This window comes from Macaca thibetana, chromosome 4 (assembly GCF_024542745.1).
Source record: "Macaca thibetana thibetana isolate TM-01 chromosome 4, ASM2454274v1, whole genome shotgun sequence".
NCBI classification, from domain to species: Eukaryota; Metazoa; Chordata; class Mammalia; order Primates; family Cercopithecidae; genus Macaca; species Macaca thibetana.
This window is the reverse complement of record NC_065581.1, coordinates 148738427-148763121: the sequence shown is the minus strand read 5'-3', so window position 1 is coordinate 148763121 and position 24695 is coordinate 148738427. Positions and strand designations below refer to the sequence as shown.

The 24695-nt window shown below is 38.3% G+C and overlaps 3 protein-coding genes across 3 annotated transcripts in view; 2 read left to right on the top strand and 1 right to left on the bottom strand.

Annotated features, from left to right (window-relative positions):
* The window catches only part of TRAPPC3L (trafficking protein particle complex subunit 3L), a 45389-nt gene that overhangs the window by 10015 nt on the left and 10679 nt on the right, over positions 1-24695 (bottom strand). The gene's annotated exons all lie outside the window — the stretch shown is intronic.
* On the top strand, positions 2202-10335 carry CALHM5 (calcium homeostasis modulator family member 5). The gene is made up of 2 exons (XM_050786627.1): positions 2202-2904; positions 6249-10335. Exons 1-2 carry the CDS (start codon positions 2218-2220, stop codon positions 6636-6638), a joined length of 1077 nt encoding a protein of 358 aa, XP_050642584.1. The 5' UTR covers positions 2202-2217; the 3' UTR covers positions 6639-10335.
* CALHM4 (calcium homeostasis modulator family member 4) overlaps positions 19236-24695 on the top strand; it is a 29319-nt gene continuing 23859 nt past the window's right edge. The window contains exon 1 of the mRNA XM_050786630.1: positions 19236-19397. The gene's annotated coding sequence lies outside the window, so the exon portion shown is untranslated. The remainder of the gene's footprint in view (positions 19398-24695) is intronic.

Sequence of the window (24695 nt, the reverse complement as noted above, 5' to 3'; positions counted from 1 at the left end):
ATCATTAAAAAATCAGGAAACAATAGATGCTGGAGAGGACGTGGAGAAATAGGAACACTTTTACACTGTTGGTGGGAGTGTAAATTAGTTCAACAATTGTGGAAGACAGTGTGGCATTTCCTCAATGATCTAGAACCAGAAATACCATTTGACCCAGCAATCCCATTACTGGGTATATACCCAAAGGATTATCAATCATGCTACTATAAAGACACATGCACATGTATGTTTATTATGGCACTATTCACAAGAGCAAAGACTTGGAATCAACCCAAATGTCCATCAATAATAGACTGGATAAAGAAAATGTGGCACATATACACCATGGAATACCATGCAACCATCAAAAAGGATGAGTTCATGTCCTCTGCAGGTACATGGATGAAGCTGGAAACCATCATTCTCAGCAAGATATCACAAGAACAGACAACCAAACACCACATGTTCTCGCTCATAAGTGGGAGCTGAACAATGAGAACACATGGACACAGGGAGGGGAACATCACACAATGGGGCCTGTCAGGGGCTGGGGGCCTGGGGGAGGGATAGCGTTAGGAGAAATACCCAATGTAAATGACGAGGTGATGGGTGCACCAAACCATCATGGCACATATATACCTGTGAGACAAACCTGTATGTTGTGCACATGTACCCTAGAACTTAAAGTATAAAAATAAATAAATAAAAATACTATTTTTACTTGTATAGAATTTTGTAAGAGGCTAATTTTCTGTGGAAATGTAAACTAAAACCACAATGTGATACCACCTTATCCCAGTAATAATGGCTGTTACTAAAAAGGAAAAAACAATAGATATTGGTATGAATTTGGTGAAAACAGAATTTTGGTAGAATGCTGGTAGGAATGTAAATTAGTACAACCTCTATAAAAAATAGTATGGAGATTTCTTTCTTTCCTTCTATTTATTTATCTATGAGATAGGGTCTTGCTCTATCACCCAGACTGGAATGCAGTGGCATGATTTGGCTCACCACAACCTCAGCCTCCTGGGCTCAAGCAATCTTCCCATCTCTGCCTCCCAAGTAGCTGGGACTACAGGTGCATGTAGTCAAACCAAAATTTTTTGGGTTTTTTTATGTAGAGATGGAGATTCACCATGTTGCCTAGGCTGGTCTCGAACTCTTGGGCTCAAGCAATGCACCTGCCTCGGCCTCCCAAAATGCTGGGATTACAGGCACGAACCACCGCACTTTTCTTTAGTTCTTAAAGAAAGAGCTTTAAGTACTAAAAGTAGATCTATTATTCAATCCAGCAATCTCACTACTGGGTATCTATCCAAAGAAAAAGAAGTCATTATATATTTTAAAAAAAAATCTGCACATGTATATTTATTGCAACACAATTCACAATTGCAAAGATATGAAAGCAATCTAAGTAACCATCAACTGATGAATAAAGAAAATGTAGTGTATATACACCATGGAATACTACTCAGTCATAAAAAAGAATGAAATAATGTCTTTTGCAGCAACTTGATGGAGCTAGAGGCTGTTATTCCAAGCAAAGTAACTTGGAAATGGAAAACCAAAAATGTAGTTCTCACTTATCAGTGGGAGTTAAGCTGTGGGTACATAAAGGCATATGGAGTGGTATAATGGATTTTGGAGACTCAGAAAGAGGGAGAGTGGAATTGGGGTGAGGGATAAAATAATACATATTGGGTACACATACATATCCGGTGATGGGTGCACTAAAATCTCAGAATTCAGCACTCTCTCTCTCTTTCTCTCTCTATATATATATAGACACACACACACACACACACACACACACACGCATAATTCATCCATGTAACCAAAACCCACTTGTACCCCAAAGCTATTGACATATATATATATAATTTTCATGTGTATTTATATATATGAAAAAAGAAAGCAAATCCCTATCTTCCAAATCTCAAGTCATAGCAAGAGGAAAAAAATTCAAGGTTTGCAGATTTGATTTGTCTCCTGATCAATCGGCTGAAACCTCTTTCTGTTAATGTTGATTCCTTACACTGGAAAATTCCTAGACTATTATTTGTATGAGTGAGAATTTCTCTTCTGACTTTCAATCCAAGCCACATGGAAAGAATGTAAAAATGGAGCCTGTGCACTTTGAATTTATTCTCAGCCTTTAGGCTGCAGTATCACAGCCCTATTTCCACCAGTAGGAGGCATTATCTAAACATGTTGAGAAACAGTCATTCCTAAGGAATGACACTGTTTCCTTATCTGGCTCAATTCAGTCTGAGAAGAAGGACTGTTGTTTCTGATGAAGAAAGAGCTCCACTCTCAGCTACTGCCACAGCAGCTCTGCCAATAACAAAGGCACAGCATTTTCCCTCTTTGTGCATCTCCAACATGGATGCTTTTCAGGGCATTTTAAAATTCTTCCTTAATCAGAAAACTGTTATTGGCTACAGCTTCATGGCTCTGCTGACCGTGGGAAGTGAGCGTCTCTTTTCTGTTGTGGCTTTTAAGTGCCCCTGCAGCACTGAGAATATGACCTATGGGCTGGTTTTCCTCTTTGCTCCTGCCTGGGTGTTACTGATCCTGGGATTCTTTCTGAACAATAGGTCATGGAGACTCTTCACAGGCTGCTGTGTGAATCCCAGGAAAATCTTTCCCAGAGGCCACAGCTGCCGTTTCTTCTACGTCCTTGGCCAGATCACTCTGAGCTCATTGGTGGCTCCAGTGATGTGGCTTTCTGTGGCTTTGCTCAATGGAACTTTCTATGAATGTGCCATGAGCGGGACGAGAAGTTCGGGACTCCTGGAGCTGATTTGCAAGGGTAAGCCCAAAGAGTGCTGGGAAGAACTTCACAAAGTTTCTTGTGGCAAAACTAGCATGCTACCTACCATCAATGAAGAACTGAAACTGTCCCTTCAGGCCCAGTCTCAGGTAAGAAAACACAAACTCGCCATTTTCTCTCAGCATGAGCTTGAAGTATTCTCTCTGTCCTCCTTTCAGCCAGGGCTGAGTCTGTGTCCTGTCCGAATATTTTGAAACTAAATGGAAACTGAAACCTGATGCAGCATTGAGACTATCTCAGGAAAAGCTTTTGAAAGGCTGGATGGTTCAGTAAAGTTGCTGACTGGATTATCTCTTTTCCGGTTCTGAAAAGAAAATATCCACTGGATTGTCCATATGTAAATAGTAAATACTTAAGTACTTTAAAACATTCTCTCTGGGTTGACTTTGTAAATAAATAATGTCTAACACTAAATCATAAATTGAGTGTTAATGGCAGAGCTGTAACTGGAAATTACTGCCTTCTGTCAATTATTTATATTCAAGTTCGTTTCTCAAACACACACATATATTATTCATCTATTAAAATGTAGCTGAATGAAATGAGTTAATACTTTTCAAAGTTGCGTGTAATATAATTAGTGTAGAGAGTCTCTTGAATGATTTCTGGCAACCGCTCTCTCTGTGTATAAATATTACCAAGATTGAGAAGAATTTCCCTTGTAAAGTAGGAATCAGCAGTTTTTAAATAGCTTCTGTGAAAAAGTGACCGTACTCTCTAGGGAGATTATGTTTTATACTCTTTGTGCTATACAGCTAAAGAGGTTCTTAATTACTTCAGAAGCTCAAGATTGGGGCATTGTTTTATGTAACAGAAGGAAATCATATCTTTACCTAATTGATGCAGGGAAGTAGCCTGTCATTCCTCCAGGCACATGAACACAAATCCAGATGTACAGCCTTAGGAAGGCCTGACCTCCCATTTATAGGTAGTAAGAATTGCATTCCCAAAAGCAAAACAAGCGGTAAGAGTTGATAAGCAGATCTACAAATTGTCAGGAACGCTATCTGCGTCAGAATAAAGGCACTGAAATAGCATTATTCAACAAGGATTTGCCTTGGTAACAACACATCAAGGCAAAGTCTGTTTTTAAAATCATATACTCCAAAGCTGGTTGGCAGTAAAGTCATACTCTTCATAAATTGGTAAGTCAAAAAATTCTCCAAAACAAAATCTTTTCTTTAATGCATAAAGCACATCTTAGATAAAACATATCAGGCTCCCAAATGTCTTGTGTCTTTTACTGAAGAAGGGTATAACTTACAACTCTTATGATAGAATGATTGATTTATGGTTTATGTCCTCAGGCACCAGGCTCCATTCAGTCAGTGCCAGGCCCAAACACCTATCACTGTGTGAGCTTCTCCGCTCTAAACACAGGCACTTGGAAACCATGCACATCATGTCATAACTTAGACTGAGCACACTGACTTGCTGATTCTTCGTCAGAATGAGAAGGACCTGGGGCTGATTCCTGTGGGAAGATGCATAAGGAATGTGGGCAAGAGGAGTCGTATCAACAGCAGGTGCTGAATACAGAGGTTCAGATAGGCAGGAGGCAACATATAGTCCAGACCAATAATAGTTGGACATGTGCCTGGAGGTGGAAAAGAACATTCATCCATGGGTGGGGCAGATAAACAAAAATTCTAGCTGGATGAGTCTCTATTCTTAAGGAAGATAGAATGGAGTAGTGGAAAGAGCTCAGTCTTGGAATTGTCTGGCCTTGGGTTTGTATGCTGACGCTATCAATCACCAGCTATGTGACCTAGAACTAGTGGTTCGACCTCTTTGAGTCCCAGTTTTCTCATAGTTGGTGGTAATATCACCTACTTTGGAGAGTAGTTGGAAGATTTTGAGATGATAGACATAAATGGGCATAAAGTTTCTGGTACACCAAGTCAATGAGGAAAACTGCCAGGGTTTGGGGGAGAACATATGCAAAATAAGACACTATTGAGGGCTGCTATGGAAGCATCCACCATGCTCTAGTTTGACTCTGGGTACTGTGAATTGAGGGGAAGCATCGGTCAATGCAAAGGTCATGTGAAAGGGAGAAGGGGACCTGAAGCTGATGGAATAGTTTATAACTCAGCTGAAACTGGCTCCGATACTGAGATGAGATGGCGTACAGAAGCTTCAGCTGTGGAAAAAGAGGAAGATAGACAATGAAGGAAAGAGGAAGATACAAGGTAGCCAACCACAAGCCATTCAAGGACTTTCACATGATGGTAGTTGTGCCTCACTCATTAATTATAAGTACAGAAAGATATTATGAATTCATTAACACAATTACATAAGTGTATATACATTTGAAGAATAGCAGCATATAATATTAGCTAAAACTGAATGAATACATGTGTCCAGCATGATTTCATTAGGTCCACCAAATTACCCTTCAAGGTGAGTAACCCCCATTTCACAAGTGAAGAAACTGAGATACAAGAATATGCACAGTAAGGGGAAAGTTTAGATTTAAACCTGAGTAGTGCCAGTCCAGAGTTGGCATTGGTGCAGAGATTGAGACCCTTCACAGACACTCTGTATCTGAGCCAGAAGTTGGGAACCACTGATTTAAAGCTTATTTGTGGTTTTGTTATGGTCTGAATGGGCTCATTTGTAGATTATTTCTATTTTCAAATAGGCTCATATGCTAAAGAATATTAAGGATCATTTAAACTAAATGTCAAGAGACACCTTGAAAAAAATGTTAGTTTTCCAAACATAAAATTAATTCCAATTGTGAAAATAGAATTAGAGCCAAAAAAGTTAGAAGATAATTTGAGCTATTTAAACTTTTGCTTTTAAGATCCAGGGGAGAAAAGCTGAACCATTTCATATTTAGGAAAGAGTTTGTTTTTTCTAATTATCAAAAATCAAGACAAATCATTTTCAAGATTTTAATGATCCTAATTTTTTCTCAGCCTTTAAATTCTTATGGCTTCAGCTTCCTGATTGTATCGTCTGTCTCCCTTTTCCATGGACAGTAATGACAGAAAAAAAATCAGTCACTAGCCATGTATATACATTTATCAATGCCTAAAAATGCGTGGCTGAAGAGCTGGTCATTTGCTCAAATGACCACATTTACTTATGCACAGAATATTTTCCTCTCAGAGCTAATACTATCTGAGCTTGATTTCTGTAAGTCTTATGTAATCTATACTTTGTACTCTTTTCCGTCTGCCTGCCTTCTTTGCATCAGCAATGTTGGGGAGGAGAATAGAGATTAGGTAAACCCTAACTTTATTTTGAGTTTACCTAATAAATTCAAAAAGTGAGTTTAAAGTGTTTACAAATTAAGATGAATGATTTCAAATGAGGTATGCCAAAGAACATGGTAATAATTTAGCTATACACTTCTCAGTAATACCACCCTAGCTCCCTAAATTACTTTGCTTTCATGTGTACTCAATATTTCTTTCTTGTTAAGATTATAGGATGGTGCCTGATTTGTTCAGCATCTTTCTTCTCTCTGCTCACCACATGTTATGCTCGCTGCCGATCTAAAGTTAGCTACCTCCAGCTGAGTTTTTGGAAGACATATGCACAAAAGGAGAAGGAGCAGTTGGAAAACACATTTCTGGACTATGCCAACAAGCTGAGCGAGAGGAACCTGAAATGCTTTTTTGAAAACAAGAGGCCAGATCCTTTTCCCATGCCTATGTTTGCTGCCTGGGAGGCTGCTTCAGAGCTGCATTCTTTCCACCAAAGCCGGCAACACTACAGCACCCTCCACAGAGTGGTGGACAATGGTCTGGAACTTAGCCCTGAGGATGATGAGACGACAATGGTCCTTGTGGGTACTGCCCACAATGTGTAGCTCATCCACCATCACTGACTCATGGTGCTGAGTGGGAGGCTCATTCTGGGATCCTCCTAACTTATCACCAGTAACCTGTGTATCTCTGTATTTTCTTACATTTGGAGTATCTTTACAAGACAATAACACAAAGGAAACTGCTTTGAAGGTCTTAAGTGGAGCATCAGTATGTGCTCAAATTGATGCTGAAGGGTGATACTCTTGCATTGGTGGAGAGTTGGGCTCAGTAGGCCCAAATGTTGCTCCAAGATCTAAGATTTTATCATTCAACAGAGAGACTCATGTGAGAGGGCTCATTGGTCTCTGTAAATATTGGTTGCAGAATTTAGGGGCAGAAGCAATGGCTTGTGAGTGAGCAAGTTACTTTTAATACAGATTGCCTTACACAGTGGCTCCTGCAGTGTGATCAGCAGGAATCTTTGTCCTTCAAATCTATCCTTTTAAGGATGTATGAAATTCTGGAATTCATTCCCTCAGAATCTGAAGACCTCAGTTCTCAAAAATGAAAAGTTGCAAGAATATGATGCCTGAAACTGAAAGTTTTTCACGTTTTCACTGTATACTGAAAATACGTCCCTGGAAGCAGGGCTGCATCATGATTTGTGTGAGCTTTATGTACTTTTGCCTTTGTGAACCACTTCCTACATTCAAAGTAGTAGTAACAAATACATATATATATAGAAATATATATTTATAACTGCATTGATAAATATATAACATCGATAAAAGTTATATATTTATAACTGCATTGACTAGCATTTTCTTCAGCCTAAAAGTTTATGTATTTTCTTCTGATTTTAAAAGAAATTAAAAACATTTAGTGGACCCTTACAAGTATTGTGGGTCAGGTTCTGATGAGAGCAATTTTCCAGGTTGCGAACTGCTTGCTGCCTTCTCAGTGAACTTCCATGGTGGAAAGTGCAAATCAACTCCCTTGAGCATTTTTTATAAGGCACTGATCCCATTCCTGGAGGCTCCACCTTCATGACCCAATTACTTCTCAAAGGCTCTGCTTCTTAATACTATCAGCTTGGGGGTTAGGATTTCAACATTCTCCCCCAACATGAAATTGGGGGGAGACACAAACATTCAGACTATACTAGGGTAAATTGACCCTGACTAAAGGTCTGGGGACACTGTCCAAAGCAGTACTGGCATAAAACTGTATTGCAGTCTTACATTTATCAGAAATAATGCAAATCTTGCATTCTACAATGTACTATATCCACGTCAGTATATACATACATATGTGTATGTGTATATGTACATAAATTCTCCTTAAATCTCTGGGAAGAATTGTGCTTAAAAAAAGAACTATGTTTTGTGCTGTGGCTCATACCTATATCAGTGGGAGTCTATGTCTCCTAGTTTGAGAAAACTGAATATTAACTTTTTATTAACATGAAACATGGTGGCAAACTGAATCCTACAAGTATAGGACCCAGAACATATCTATGTTATTGTCGTTTACAAGAAGAAATATGTGTTTGATCTTTCTTCCTATTCCTGGTGCAGAGCTCCTAAAACCTTTGGGACCTCCCAAGTGATGTGTCTGGTAGTATGCAAATGAGATGACTGATGGTTAGTGGCTTCTGAATGGCCTCAGAATGGGGTCTGGTTGCCAGGGGAACCATCCATGTGTTTAGAGGGTTGGAACTTTCAGGCCCACTTCCAGACCTTGGGGAAGGGAGAGGGGCTGAAGGTTGAGTCGCTCACAAATGGATAATGATTTAATCAATCATGCCTAAGAATAAAGCTTCCCATAAAAATCCAAAGGACAGGGTTCAGAGAGCTTCTGCGTTGCTCAATACATGAGGGATGGTGTGCCCAAAGGGACCGTGGAAGCGCCATGCCCCTTCTGCCAAACCTGTTCCTGTGCATCTCTTCCATCTGACCGTTTCTGAGTTATATTCTTTTATGATAGATGGATGAAAGTAAATAAAGCTCTTTCCTGAGACTCATTGGAACTTCTGCTTTGTAGCCATGTCAGATAGAAGATGTGAGTAACTTTGGAAGCTACTGCTTGTGACTGGTGTCTGAAGTTGGGGGAGGTCTTATGGGACTGAGCCCTTAACCTGCTGGGGGTCTGCACTTAATGCCGATTAATGCCAGAATTGAATTTAAGATATCCAGTTGGTGTTGGAGAATTGGCCAATTGTGTGGGAGAAATTGGCCAATTGCGTGGGAGAAAACCCATACAATTGGTGGCAAGCAGTGTTTAGTGTTGAGTGTGAATGTCAATTAAAAAAGGTGTTTTTTCTACATACAATATCTTTGGGAACTTGGAGGTGCAGTGTCAGACGTCTGTGTGTGTATCTGGCAGGGACAGAACAGGGATTAGGGATGTGAAGGAGTAGAGTTTTCAGAATAAAGGGAGACAAAATTCAGCAAAGAATTCTCTTTCTTAATCTTTCTTGACTTGAAGTTTGTCTGCCTTTAAGTGTCTTCTGAGCTGGAAAAATACACATAGGAACCAAGGCCCATGCCTCTCTTGCAGTGCTTGAGAGGCTGAAACAGAAATTCTATAGAAGTAGGTTAGTTGTGAGAAACTGAGGATTGAGGAGTCATATCTGGGGCATATTTCTGCTACCCTCAACTCCAGGGACTTTCTGCACTCAGAAAGCTTACACTCATGACAATGACTGCCTCATTCAAGAAACTCCAAGCTGACTGGCAAGAAGCCGGCAGGCTGGGTACTTGGTGCTGCAGCTTCATAAGTAGCGGAGGAGCTCATCCTCCTCCTCTGGAAGAAGCCACTTAACAGGTTCTCATCCTGACTCCTGGTCCTAAATTTTTTAACAGTCCTTTACTCAGGAACAAAACAAGTCCAAGAAAACTTATCTGTCCCACGAATTGTCCTGGGAGCAGTGGAGCAAGATAGGGAGAGCAAATTGGTGTCTGCTCTTGAGTATCCTGAGGGAATGGGTATCCGGAGGCAGCAGCATGAGCCGGCTTTGATAGCAGAGACTTTAAGATGTGTGGACCATTAGTTGTCTTTGGATGTGCTCCCTAGAGGCTGCGCCTGACACAGGGAGCTGTGTATACATGATTTATTAAGAAGGAAATCCTCTTAGGAGAAATGTATTAGCAGGATACACACAAGAAAGAATGCAGTTTCAAGTGGAGTCTCAATCAATCCCACAGGAAATTCTGGGACTTCAGCCTCAGCTTGACCTATGGGGGCTCTGGAATGTCAGCTTCCTCCTGACCCAACTGTGCTCTGGGGCTTCCATTGCAGCCGAGAGTCGTTCCGGGGCAAGAGAGAGCGTTCCTCATAAAACTCCAGGTGAGGAGTCTCCATTGGTCCAAGGGTGATCTTCCAGAGGAGGTTATACCGCAGAACTGGGACATTGGCACCCTGAATTTGGATATCTAGAGAGGGCACCCAAAGGTCATACTAATGTCTGCCACAACAGTCTCTTCCAGGTCTAGAATTGAAGCATATGGAGGGGGTCCTTGGGCTAGAGTTAACCCAAGCCCAGGCTGACTCCCTTTTTATACTTCTAATTTTCCCTGAAGATCTTGTCTTCTCCCTACCACCACTACCCTATTACACAAGAGGAAAGGATTGCAGAATGCTCTTGAAAAGAATGTCATGCTTTCCCATACAAGGAATATACTCAAGGAAAAATTGCATGGCACCTAATGCTGATTCTGTCCAATTTATCCCATGAATAAATTGTGTACACATATATATGATTCTTTTGTTTTTCCTGTGCAGTTCCTTCCTTTTTTCAGGCTCAACCACTTAATTCGGCTTTAGGATACATTCAGCTTATTCATATCAAATATCAAGTGGGGAAAAAAGGTCTTTAACAAAGATTACAAAAAGACATGGCAGACAAATCACTACATAATTATATGCATTATACCTTAAAGTAATATGTTGTAAAATAAATGTGTCGAAAGCAACTTTTAAAACTTTTGCATGGTTTTCTATTTGAGACCTTTAAAGCATCACTGAAAATGTATACATTTAACAAGAGAACCATGACATTATTGATTCAGATTAGTTGTTTCAAAGCCTGATGATCCACTGATTTACTCTAAAAACTGCTTAAAGCAATCTAAAAGTCATTGGGTAACAGAAAACTGCTATCGCTCCTCACATGATATATTTCGGGTACTTCAACTATTAATTATATTATTCTATTTAGACTTTGGTGGTTCTGAATTCTCTAAGGTAATTATCTTAATTTTCTAATATTTCCCTCTCATTTTTCTCTGTTGTACAAGCCAGGGGATATTTAACTTCCTTTGTGGGTAGTGCCTGGACTTCTCTCATTTTAGATCCCAAAATCATTAAGAAAAAGCTAAGAGGTTGGTGTGAGAGGTTTGATGGAAAGCATCTATCTGTGTTTGTCAGCAGCTGTCGATGCTGGCTGCACACTGGAATCACCTGGGGCCCTTTGACAATCTCAATGTCTGGTCCCATTTCCTAAGAACCTGATGTAACTTTTCTGGGTTAGGGCCTGAACATTGAAATTTCTTTTAAAAGCTTTCTAAGTGATTATAATGTGCAGTCATGGTGAAGAACTACTGATTTTATATAGGGAGTCAGTGAAGGTGGTGAGGGGCTGTGAGGTTGAAATATTGGAAATGTTATCTGGATTTCAAACAGCAGAGTGTGATGAAGATTTAAAAACTGGCTTTCTGGGAAAAAAAGAGACGTCCTAATATGACATATTTGCCAATATACCATGGGTTTTCTTCGGCTGGGATGAACTTTCAGAAGTTTTACAGTGAGATTTTTTTTTTTTTTGGATTTAAATTGGTTCTAGCTAAGCAATTTTGGGCTATCTTTGGTGTACCTGGGTCTCTCATTTTAATAAACGTTTAACAGTGGTATATTAGTCAGGGTTCTCCAGAGAAACAGAACCAACAGTACAACAGTATATATACATACATACATACACATGTGTGTGCATGTGTGTGTATGTGTGTGTATGTCTGTGTGTGTGTATTCATGTGTATATATACATAAAATATATATGAAACGGGATTTATTGTGGGAATATATATTGTTATATATATTATTGTATACAACAAAATATAACAAATATATACCAAAATATATGTGCTATATATATATTGTGTGTGTATATATATATAAGAGGATTTATTGTGGGAATTGGCTCATGTGATTATGAAGGCTGAGCAGGCCCATGATATACCACCTGTAAGCTGGAGAATCAGGTAAGTGAGTAGCGTGGCTTAAGCCCCAGTCTGAGGGCCTGAGAACTAGGGGAGTTGATGGCACAAATCCCAGAGCCAAAGGCAAAGGAACCTGAAGTTTTTATTTCTAAGGGCCAATAGAGAAGGAGAAGATTGGTCACCCAACTCCAGGAGACAGAGAAAAGATTGGTGACCCAACTCGAGGGGAGACAGAGAAAGAGAGAGAGAGAGAGAGCGCAAATTTGTCCATCCTCTCCCTTTTTGTCCTACCCAGGCCCTCAGTGGATTGTATTGTGCCTGCCCAGATTAGGTGAGGGAAGATTTTCCTTACTTACTCAGTCCACTGATTCAAATGCCAATCTTTTTTGGAAACACCCCCATATACATACCCAGAAATAATGCTTTAATAACTATCTGGCTACCCCTTAATCCAATCAAGTTGACATCTAAAATTAACCAGCACATGTGATAAATTAAACATGGTTCAATGGCTCCTTCTGGCAGATGTAGTCTTGTTATCCTCACTTTGAATCTGACCTTATGAACCATTCAACTATGGCAGACATGAAGGTAGGTTGTTAAGCAGTATCACAGTTTATGCCTTGGTCTCTTACAATGTTGCAATGCTCAACAGTCTGGTAAAAGCCACTGTGTAAGAACTGCAATTACCCTGGGACTACCAAGCTCTGAAAAGGCCCAAGCTAGCCAGTTGCGGGGGGTGGGGGCAGAGAGAGAGAGATAAAGATAAAGAGAGAGAGAGAGAGAGAGAGAGATCCCAATGGCTCCAATTGTCCCAGATATTCTAGCTTAGGAGCCAGACACGTGAGCGAAGGAGTCATTTTAAGTATTCAGGCCCCAGTGTACGTGACATAGAGAAGGACCAGGAAGTCCAACCAACAATGAGAACAAAAGGCCCCAGATCTATGGCCCTAGTCAAATCATTGCAGCCATCTCCAAACATTTGACCCACTCCAGTGGAGGCTGCAGGCTTTGTAGAGAAGTCCTTGCTATGTCCTATCCAACTCCATGACCCCAAAAATCATGAGCTTAAATAAATGTTTGTGGCTTTAAGTCACTGAATTTTGGGGCAATATGAAGCGATAGAGCCTGAACACTAACATGAAAATCAAAATTTATAAAAAGACAAAAATTAGAGGCAAATTGTATTTATACATTTATACATTCTCACTATGCATAGAGAACATTTTCTTCAATAATGTTTTCTTTTTCCTTAGGTTCCAGTTAGCAGTATAGCATCTATAGCATGATTTGATAGATGCTGATAAGTATCTCTCTAAAATTTCTCCACCAAAGCTGGAGATTCACTTTTAATTATTTTTTTAATATTTTAATTATTAAACTTTTAATTATTAAAAATTTTAAAATAAATTTTGTTTGAAAGGAACACAAACATATTATTGGGAGGAGAAACACATTAAGCTATTATTTGTCATTAATATCTAGGAAAAAATAGCAAGCGAGGGTTTCAGACTAGGCTGGCCTTCAGTAAGCTGGAAACAGACTGTTCTTCTAGTCTTGTCCCTCAAAATGTTATCTTCAGACCGTCAACATCAGCATCGCGATGAAGCTTGTTAGAAATACAGAATCAGACATTATCTAAGACCCGTTGAGTCAAGCCGGCAGTTTAACATAATCCTTGCTGATTCCAGTTCAAGTTAAATTTGATAACACCAAGGCAGTGGTTCTAAAATTTTGGTCCATATAAAAATCATCCGGAGGGCTTATTAAAATGTGGATTGCTGAACTCCACCTCCAGGGTGTCTGATTCAGTAGGTCTGGAGTGAGGCAAAAGAATCTGCATTTCTAACAGGTTCTCAGGTGATACTGATGCTACCGGTCTAGTGACTACATCTTGAGAATAACTGCTCTACAGCACAGAGCAGGCTATTCTGGGGAAAGCAGGCTGTAAGAAACTCAGAATCTTGGGCTGCACTCCAGATCTACTGAATTGGTCATTAACCTGTCCAAGACTTTGGGGTGCCTTTCCATTCATTCAAGGATACCTTTTGTCCTTTAGGGATATTTTAAAGTTTACTTCATGTAAGTTTTACATGTTTCTTGTAAACTCTATTTGTAGGTGTTTTCTTTGTTCCTATTGTAAATGGTTTCTTTTTTCCACTACATCTTTCTAAGTGATTGTTATCTGAGTATGTGAAAAGCTATTGTCTTATGTTTATTAATTTTATCTCTCTACTAATTATTTTATTGTTTATAGGGCTTTTCAGAATTTGAAAGTAAACATTTTGCAACCTCTGATGACATAATCAATCTAGACAATAAATAATGAATTCTAAACTATTAGGTGAAAGCAGAATGGGGTCAGACCTATGCAATTTGAAGCCACTCATCCATATTAGCATCACTAAAAATCAAACCAGATATTACGTGCCTTAGGAGGCAAGGCAAGAACAAATACACAGTACCACCTGTGAAATATTGTTGCCTAAAAAGCTAAACCTAATCAAGTATTTAGACATTACTGCTAGTTTATAGGAAATGTGAGTAACAGAAAACAAGGCAATTAGCCCCACAAGAAAACAACCAGGTACATCTAGATACAGAACATTCCATTTTACAGATGACTCAGTTTCCCCACAGATTAACAGTATTAAAAAAGGAGAATGAAGGAGATATCAGTGACTTAATAACCAGATATGCTATATAGACCTTATTTGTATCTTGTTTCAAAACAACCACCTGTAACAAGATATCTTTGAGATATTTAGGAAAATATGAATATTAGATGATTTTTAGAGAATTATTAATTTTGCTATGTGTGATAATGGTGTGCTGGTTTATGTTTTTAAAAAGTTCTTCAGTTAGAGATGTATATTTAAATATTTATATGTGAACTGCCATGATGTTTAGAAGTTTCTTTAAAATACTCTAGAAAAAAGAAAGTTTAGGGAAAAAGCTGAAAGATGAAACAAGATTGGCAAAATATGGAAACTTTTGAAACTGGATGGCAGGTACATGGAATTCATTACATTATTCTCTTTACACTTGTATATGTTTGAAAATTTTCATAAGGTACACAACAAAATAAATGAAATCAGTTATTTTACTAAAGTTTCGTCAATCACCTCCTGCTTGGCTGGAGTTTACCTTCTAGTATCATTCTTAGCAAAGGCTCATAGGAACGCTATTCCCTGAATTCTTACATATTCAGCCTGTTGGCCTGTTCTCTAATTGAAGGACAGCTTGTCTGGTTCATACTTTCTCTACGTGAGTGTATTGTAAGCGCTACTTCATTGTCTTTTGTCATTGAATATTGCTGAGGTGCCACACCTTGATGTCTGATGCCATCTTTATTTTTTCTTTATTACTAACATGACATTTTATCCTATATTCTCATTGGTTTCTTTATCTTTCATGTCCAAAAATGTTAAATAGGCCTTTGGGTAGGTCTTTTTGGAACAATTTTTCCTGCTACAAGTTTACTCTTTCATTCTGGAGAATCATTTTCTTACATTTCAATAAAAGAGTTGGAAATTTTTCAACTTATTTTCCTTTCTGTGCTATATCATTTTCAAGAAACTATATTGTTTTGAATTTAAAACTAAACCACTCTATGTTACTACTGGAATTTCATTAATTTAATTTTAAAAACTAAGTCAACTTGAAGTCTTGGCTCTTGTTTCATCTAAGTGTCACAAGCATACTGGGAAGGAAGTATTACCTTTTCTATGTTTATAAATAATGCTAGAGCCCAAAAAGGCTAAGGTGGTTAAGCCATTGTTAAGTTATTGAGCATCAATTTGGACCTACATTTGTCTAATCCTAATTTCCATCACACAAATTCTGCCTCACTTTAGTATATTCTTGATTGTTCATATAACTTTTGAAAGCATGTTCCCTCATTTGTAAAATGAGGATGTTGAATTCGTACATCTCAAAGTCTCTTTCAACTCTGTTGTCCTAAATCTTACAGTCAGTAGTGTGTGAATTCCCAGTCAATTGGATTCTTGGTGTCCTCTTGGGAATAGAGGTCTATCTCCAAGTTTCCTGGCCTCTGTCTGGGCCCCTGGATTCTTTCCCATCCTGAACAGCTTTTCACCTTGGGTTTCTAAATACTTAGGATAGTTATACTCAAACTGTACTTCTACTGTATCACTGAAGTAAACTTTCCATTTTATTTTTTAAAAATTTCCTTAGATAAAAATGACAATTGATACAGAAGGAATTTTTGGCAGTGGAAAGTTTATAAAAGATTTCAAATAATCCCCAAACTTTAATTTTTATATATTTTAGAGTGCACCTTTCTTTCCGTCTGGCCAGCTATCTTTTTAGAATTTCAGGTTTCCTGAACCTACAACCACACCAATTCCAGAGAGAAATCTTCACAAGTTTTAAATTGCAATGAAAACTGAGATTAAAATGGGAAAATGAATTAATTACTTCACCTAATCACATTCACTGGGTCATTTTAAGAAATAGGATTAAGTCAGCAAAATAAGAACTCATGATATTGAGTAACAAGATAAATGCATTCTTTGGCAGTTTATAACCTATAAAATGGTGACTAGTTGCATTGTAAAAACATTCTGTGCCTATATTTTATCATAAAGACATGTGCTTCTGCAATCACAATAATTTCTGATAGTTTCAACAGAACACAATTATTTCTCTCAGGGGGTTCGTTGGTATTTGTGTCACGGAGGAAGCACGAGGGATAGTAATCAGTGTTTTAAGAACGGTTACTTCCTTAAACAGTTGGCTAACTGTGAGTGGGTTTCACCGACCCTATGCATGAAGTCAAGCAATTAAAGAAATATATGCTTACAAACTGGTCAATTTCCATCTTCTTTTGAGAAATGTCCTCAAAAACACGGCCTCCTTCCCTACCTCTTTCCCTACAGACAAATTTGTTGTCCCAACTAAAGGTGAGATGGACTTTGTTTCAATCAAAACTGTTCCACTTTTATCATATCTCTCTAGTGTTTTCCACTTTTTTCCCAAATGGATTTTTATTTATTTGAAGCATGTAAAAGACATAAAATAAGAGGAAACTAGGGGTAGAATTTGGAGGGAGGGTATGGAGGAGTGGCAGCCTTAACCTGCAGCCTCACTTCCACAGGAATCACCCTAGAGTTCCATAGAACACAGTTAGGGAACTCTTCTTCTAAACAGTGGAGGCCCATTAGGATCACTCGGAGAGCATTTAAAAGTTCTAATGCCTGTGCCTTATTCCCAGAGACCACAATTTAATGGGTCAAAAGTAAGTTCTGAACGTCAGGTTTTTTTGGAAAGCTCCAGGGGATTCTATGTAGGAGCTAGAATTGATAACCCTTGCCCTGGAGTATCACTGAGAGGTCAATGCAAGTCTGAACCAAATCTTACTTCTGACACAAACTAAACATCACACCAGGCAGGGATGGCCTGGAATTTGGTGTTCCTGATGTGTCTCTGAATCCTTAGACCCAGACAGACCTTGCTTTAGGGTTTTGTTTCCCAGGGTATTTACTTCATGGTTTTCTTTTCTTAATAAAGAATTTTATTGTAAATAGTTACATTAATAAAATGTTCCCAAAGCTATTGTTATTTTCAATCCACTTAGGTTTGTTTTAAAGGAGTTCAGAATATGCCACCCCAAAATATTACCACTTTGACATGTATACTCATTCTTTTGAGTTAAAGGCACTTGAAAAGCAGCAGTCACAAGATTGCTCTGACCTTCCTGCTGTTTCTTAAAGGCAGGAGAAGAAATTCCCGTGCGAAGGATATCCTCCCTATACTAGAAATAAAGCAACACTCTTATCATCAAGGAGGGGCAAGTGAGGCTGAGAGGATTCTGTACAGATTTTATTAAAATCATTATTTTCTTCTTGCCTCCCCAAATAATTTAGTTGCCTTTTTGCAAATTACTATTCTTTGTCTAATTCAGTAGGTAAGTGTTCAACTCCTTGGGCCTCCATTTCTTTATTAAAGATTCCCATGCTATGTATTAAGTAAATGTGTATGCTTCTTTTTCTGTTGATCTGTCTCCTGTCAATTTAATTCTTAGGATAACTTTTAAAAAAAGTCCTAAGAGGATAGAGGTGAAGTTTTGCCTTCCCTACAGTTTCATGAGTCAGTTTCACATGAGTTTCATCCAAATAACTTAAACAGCAGAAATAAAACCAATAATCTTCAATGCAAAGGCAGGGCAGCCTAGATATTCATGTGCTGGGATATTCGGAAGATTCAAAACTTCTCCCCTAGAAGGGAGAGCATTTGGACAAATGCCTAATGCATGCAGGGCTTAAAACCTAGATGACAGGTTGATAGGTGCAGCAAACCACCATGACACATGTATACCTATGTAAAAACCTGCGCGTTGTGCACATGTATCCCAGAACATAAAGTTTAAAAAAACTTCTCCCTTAGAGCATTTTTAGTAATAGAGCAAAAATGACATCTACATGCAGCCAGATTTCTTGTAAGTCCTGATTATGAACAAAAATGGAAGATGGACATTCATAAGGAAAGTGAGAGGCAGTGCTAAGTTATTTAGTGACTTGTAGAATTAGTAATAATCAAGCCCTAAGAGATTATTCTCTGTGACCAAAGAAAAAATAATATTATGCAAATGCAGTCATAATAAAAGTTTAAGGGTAATTCCCTTGCAGGTGCTTTGCCTTCATGTTGGAACTCTGCCATAACGGTGGATGTGGCCTTCTGGGTTTGATCCAATCAGTCTCAAAATCCACAGAGCTTGTGGCTGTACGCATATGCTTTTCCACAAAAGAAAATTTCCTACATTTTTCCTCTTTCATCCCGCCCAGAGGTACAAAACAGAATAGAACAAATGTGTGAGTGATTATATAAGGCAGTTCTTGCCTATTCAGTGGGGAGAAACAAGCCTAAGTGGCTATGCTTGTTTAAACAAGTATCATATTTTTAATAATCTCTCTGCTATATTTCTGACCCAAATTGTAAGATGTCTTAAAATAATTTATAAATTGCTTTGCTTTTGCTATGAATATTCATCATTTTTTAAATATTGAGAATTTTATTACCACAAAGAATTTTTCTTTCCTTTTAATTGATTTCCGCTCCCTTCTCTATTCAAAACTGCTACTAAATAGGAAAATGGTCTGACATTCAGCTAACTGTGATGCCAGCCTTCTCTGGAATGTTGTGTTGTGTTGGGCTGTGACTTCCATGGAATTCAATTCCTGTTTACCAAGGGCTCCCACTTATTTAATTTTAATATAGTATGGTGAAAAGAGTGGAAAAAATAAAAGCAATTCAATAGGCTCTTACAACTAGGGTTTGAGTTAGCCTTTGAAAAACAGTAAGAGCAAAGAAAGATTTTATATTTAGGCTTATCTGATGAGCTTCCTTTGTTGTTGTTGTTGTTGAGGGATTAAAGGGATGAGTAATCTTAGCAAAATGCTGAGAATCAGGCATATATGGTGCTTTAACCCTTGGGTCCTCCCTTGCTTACACTGTGCTGAGAACTGCTCTCTCTGACCAGGTCTCCTGTTTGTGAACCTGCATTCTCCACATTTGTCCCGACTCTTCAGGTTAATAACTGAACCTCTCACTTGGCTTTGCTGTACCCCTTCAGCTCTGTGCATTGTAAGGAATGCCTGGGTTGCAAATCTTACTAGACCCTGGGGATTCTGTTCCATTCCAATAGCTGGGTTTCCTACTTCAATCTTTTGGCTGGGGTGGGAGGCATGTACAATAACAGCTAATTTCTCAAGTATCTATTTACATGTTATTCTAAGATAAGACAGTGGTGAGATATCAAAAAATTTTAGCATCTTTGTAATGAACAGAGTCACAACTGTTGGCTGTCTGATGGAAGTTAATATGGGGTAACCTCCATGCACCCTCCTGCTTCCCAGGATTCCCTTAGGGATTTCCTGTCAGGTTGCTTTTGGTAGACAGAGCACTGTGTTGCTCGAGGTAAAGTAGATTGGAGCTGAGTGGAAGTTGTCCACCACTCGTATCTGCCTTCAGTATCTATGTGGAGAGCACAGAATCCCCTCTCTGTGTCTTGCAAGGCAAAAGTTACATGTCATCTGGTGAGGTTAACAGGTAGGCAGTTGCCGTGATGTGCCTTCAGCCCTCATGAGGTGAATGCAGCATGAATGAGTCACTTTTTCAGAGGACCATGAGCAAAAATCAGTCTTCACAATATCAGTGAGAGATTTTAACCAAGTGAAGGGCAGAGATTGCATGAAAATAAACAGGTCCTAAGTCTTTTATTTTATGGCCCCCAGGCTGCATTTCTGAGCCTATACCTTAAAGTAAGTTGTTGTGTGTAAGAGAAGGAGTGTTGAGGAATGGAAAGCAACTCTAAAACTGAGGTTTAAATATTCATCCTAGTAAAAGAAAGAACATTCAGAGGACAGGAAAAAAATGCCTCCCCATTTTGTGCGCAGCATTATGATGGCAGCGAAATTCAAGTGTTGTGCATTGTACCGGGTGTGTTACATCTAGACTTAGACCCAGAATTGTGAAATACGGTAACTTTTAGAGAAGTATTTGTTTTTAAGATACATGTTATTTAGAAAATTAAGGAAGCCAAATATAATCAGAAAAAAAAGAAAGCAAAGTAAGTAAAATACAGAAGCATAAGGAACTCCGCCCCCCCCCACCCCACCCCTTTTTTAAGAGAAAGGTAAAAACAGCCTAAGATATGTTGCTGTCTCTGACTTGAATGCCCTGGTTTAAGTTCATTTTATCTGGGCACTTTTCCCTATTCACATTAAAAATCAGATTATCTCTGGTAACATTCTTTGAAAAAAAAAATACACAGAATGTCAAGAGAAATGACTGAAAAAGACTTAGAAAAAAGAGTAACAAAAGAAAAAACCCCACAGGATTAGATGACCAGAGCAAACTTTTGTAATTCATTCCTTTATAAGAAGTTCAAAGGGAAACCTAATACTATCTATTGTAGCACAACATCATTTTTCTTAGGAGAACTTGGTTATCTCCCTTCTACCAACCGTTCCTCTGAGCTCACTGTCCTGAGTAATGTTAGCCCCATTCTTGCTAATGGTCTAAAATATTTACTTTGCATTAACAATGTGGTTTCACTTGACTGCTTCCAAGTGCAGAGGTATTTTATTTTGAAGCGTTTGTTTTCTTTGTTATTATCTGCAAATATATAACAAAGACAGTTTTTTCTACTTCAATATCTTATAGTTAGCATACTAAATGGAGTCTGCAACACTAGTTATTTGCCCCAAATTCTAGCTCTGAAACAAAGAAAAACAAACACCAGCATCAGTAAGATAAATACTGTGAGCAGAAGATTCATAGATAAAGTGAGACTCATATATATATATACACACACACACACACGCACACATATATCTGTTACTAATTTCCTAGACAAGGAACAAGATATTTATCAATTACTTTGTCCTGTTTTGGAAAATCTTGGAATGTTTTCATACCCAGATTCCCTTCCTGAGGGGCTCCCTGTGATTGCCATGCTCTGTCTAATTATCCTGCCATTCTGGCCACAGTTAATGGATTAGGGTGGGCATTTTGAGCCTGGACAGTCAGTTCACAGTTTGGCTAGGGCCCTGGAAGTGAGCTAGCATGAAACTCTACCTAACACAGGGCTAGTGATTGGCTGGACAGGTTAAAGACTCTCTTTTGGGGACTTTAAATATGAAACACATAGAGAAAGTCACAGTTTGGGTGATTGGGCAGAATGCAAATGACACCCAGAGAAAAAAGAGTAAGCAGAAGCCATGAGGCAACAAAACTGTGAAACACCAGAAGCAATGAGGTGGAGAGAAGGAAAAGAAAAATGGAAAGAAATTATTAGGTAATTATAAGAGCAGAACAAGCAGAGAAGGTTTGAGTCACGAAAATGGCACAGGACTGAAGTAGAGAACCACAAAGGCTTGCTGCTGAGGGTTCAAGATAGACTAAAACTGGAAGGATTTTCCAATTTTTGTTCTTTCATGGGGTCTGATTATTGTGTCCCAGAATATCTCTACGATAAACCCTAAAGATCTGACATAAACTAAATGCTGGTAACCTAAAGGAGTCTACCTAAAACAATTTGGCTCCATGATGAATTTTAGGATAATTTTCAAGCATTTTCCATAATAATATGAAGCGCACTATGTAATGATTTGATTACCTACTTAATATCTGCATTTGAAATCACAATTGACCTCAGAGTAGCAGAATGAATATCTCTCTTCTGAAACATACTACACTCATATAATAAATGATAATGGAAAAACAATAATAAATATATAATTTAATATAATTATAATTTATTTATATTTGATTTATATTTAATTTTAAAATACAATATAATAAACAATAATAGAAAACACAAATGTTTCAATAAAATTATCAAGTTGAGTTCGCTATCATTATTTAATAAGAATCAGTTATTTTCCTGTTCAGGATCCTATCGCAGTTTAAATCTTGTTGTTGTGGATTTGTTATTGTGAACAGCCAGGTACTTTTAGAGTGCTAATTTTCAATGTAATGAATATTGCTTGAAATAAGAGGGCAGCTTCTGCATGTGGTGTTAGTATTGAGCAGACAGGGTGGGAGTCTTTCATTTAGAGACAAATGTGGACCACTGCCCTCTTCTGGACAGACTAGGAGGAGCAACAGGATGTAGATGAGTGAAAAGTTCTTCAAGTATTTTCTAAGTTCACTTCAACAATATTTAATAAATGTCAACAGGTGTGGATTTACCTGGTGAACCAAATCCCAAGAATGCTATAAATGATCCCTCCTTTGGAAAAACTTACAGATCTGATGGGGAAATGAAATTGCAAATGAAAGATAACTTCACTGGTTAATACAATAAAGAATCAAATTTAAAAACTTTACTAGTATTATCATAACTTTGGGAAACTGTATTACTTCCATTTTTGTGAAACATTTTTGCTTTCTTTAGATGGAGACTGGAATTATGTACAAAATAAGCTGGTCAACAGCAAATCGTTGGAAGATCAACAGGCACAAAACACGATAAAATTGAATTTCACAAACTGATTGAAACATTAAACTAAAATGCAGACTTACATTGCTCTGCTTTCATAATAAAGATAGTTTAAGTAAGGTTAATCATGGGTTCCCTTACCTGTGCATTTTTGCTTACTTAACACTACAACTCTTGCCTCACGTAATGAAAACTAATTATCTCCCTTTGGCACAGAAAGACCTAATGAACATTTCAGAAAGTGAACTTGGTTAATTTAAAGCCTATGAGGCCCACTGGCAGGCTTTAAGTCTAAGCCTCCAGCTACATCTTTCACTGGGTGGTAGCTTAAGGGCCAGTCTGCCATTTATCCTTGCATATCACCACCTTGGGCTTCCAGGGAAGAAAGTACAAATTATTGGCAGGTGATATTCTGGAGTTCTTGGCCACAGTGTCGTTTAACAGTACTTCCAACAGTAATCAAATAGAGAGAGTAGATTTATAGTCATTGGAGGGATTCAGAAAGGGAACATAGATTTGGTTGTAGAAGTTGAAGAAATTTATAGGAAAAAAGAGGTAATGGTTGTATTTAACAAATTTCACAGTATTTAACAAAAAGTCTTTATTTCAGAAGAAAAGTTTGCACACTGAAAATTGTGCTCTTCAGCCTATTTTGTGTCTTCAGTGGCAGGAAGTTGACACCACTGTAGCAATAAAAGCGTGTGGCTTCCTTTGCCATCTCTTCCTTCCACCAGACAGCTAGATTTGCACTGAGCGGCCAGATTCATTCCAGCGTGGGAGAGCAGGTGTAATAGGGTCAAACACGAGGCCACCAAAATTTAAGATGGCCATAGAAATGTAAGTAACAATCAGGATGGCTCATGGCTTCTGTGCTGGTTGTCAGATTATTGCCTCTCAGCTTAAAACCTACTGTTCACTGCCCTGCTTGTAATGCTAGAGCTCCATCATGCAAACATTTGTCCTTGGCCAGAAGAAGGTGTTGCAGGGACACTGCAGGAAGAAGGGGCTTTTCTTCTGTCTCTAGCGTGCCTTTTGTTGGCTTGCTCCTCCTTAAGAAGTGGAACTCTGTCTAAAAAGGATTCCTCCTTTGGGTGCTCATTCTCACCCCTAAATTCTATAGTGTGGTTTTTTCCCCCTTTCTCAGTAACTAATCCCCTGTAAATAGCTAATAATGTTTTCTACTCAACCTTTCATTTTGAAATAATTGTGTGATTCCCATCTCCTGACTGAACCCTCTCTGGCTCACCTTCCAAGCTGTGGGTCTCCCCTCTGAAAATGTCTAATAAAATCAGATTTGGATATCCTTGTTGAAGTGTCAAATCAGTGCTTCTGAGCACAAATCTGTATTGGAGATTGGCAATCATAGCCCTCGTGCTGTCTCCATTCTAAAGTGGCTCAGGAGTTTTGGCTTGAAATGTTTTCATTCATCCCATAGATTCAGTCCATAGCAGTCTTGTGCATTCAGATCAGAAGCAGAAAAAAATGTATGTGACTAGTATGATTTGCTGAAGTTTTTCTGCATATACTCAACTCTAATCTCAAATGGACCATTTTATTGAAATAAAAATGATTTATCCACTGGGAAAAAAATTCCCTCTGCTATTTTGTTTTCTCTCTGGATTATGTGCTTAAATCTTTTGCCCTAGAGTTTCCGCTTACAAAATTCACCACTTAGATTTACTTCGTTGCTTTAGGCACCCTCATTCATATTGCTTCTTATGACCATTTCCTTGATTTTTTATTACTCATCCCCCAAAATCATTGCTCACATTATTTAATTAAGGTAAAATTTCAATTTATACTATAAAAGGAAAAGATCTCCTCTTTTGCTTTCAGAATTTCCAACAAGCACAGTATATTAGATGCTGATTTTTTTAACCTAAAAGTCAGGGTTTCAAGTTTTTAAAGTCTTTTTATGCTGTGTTTAAAAATCCCCT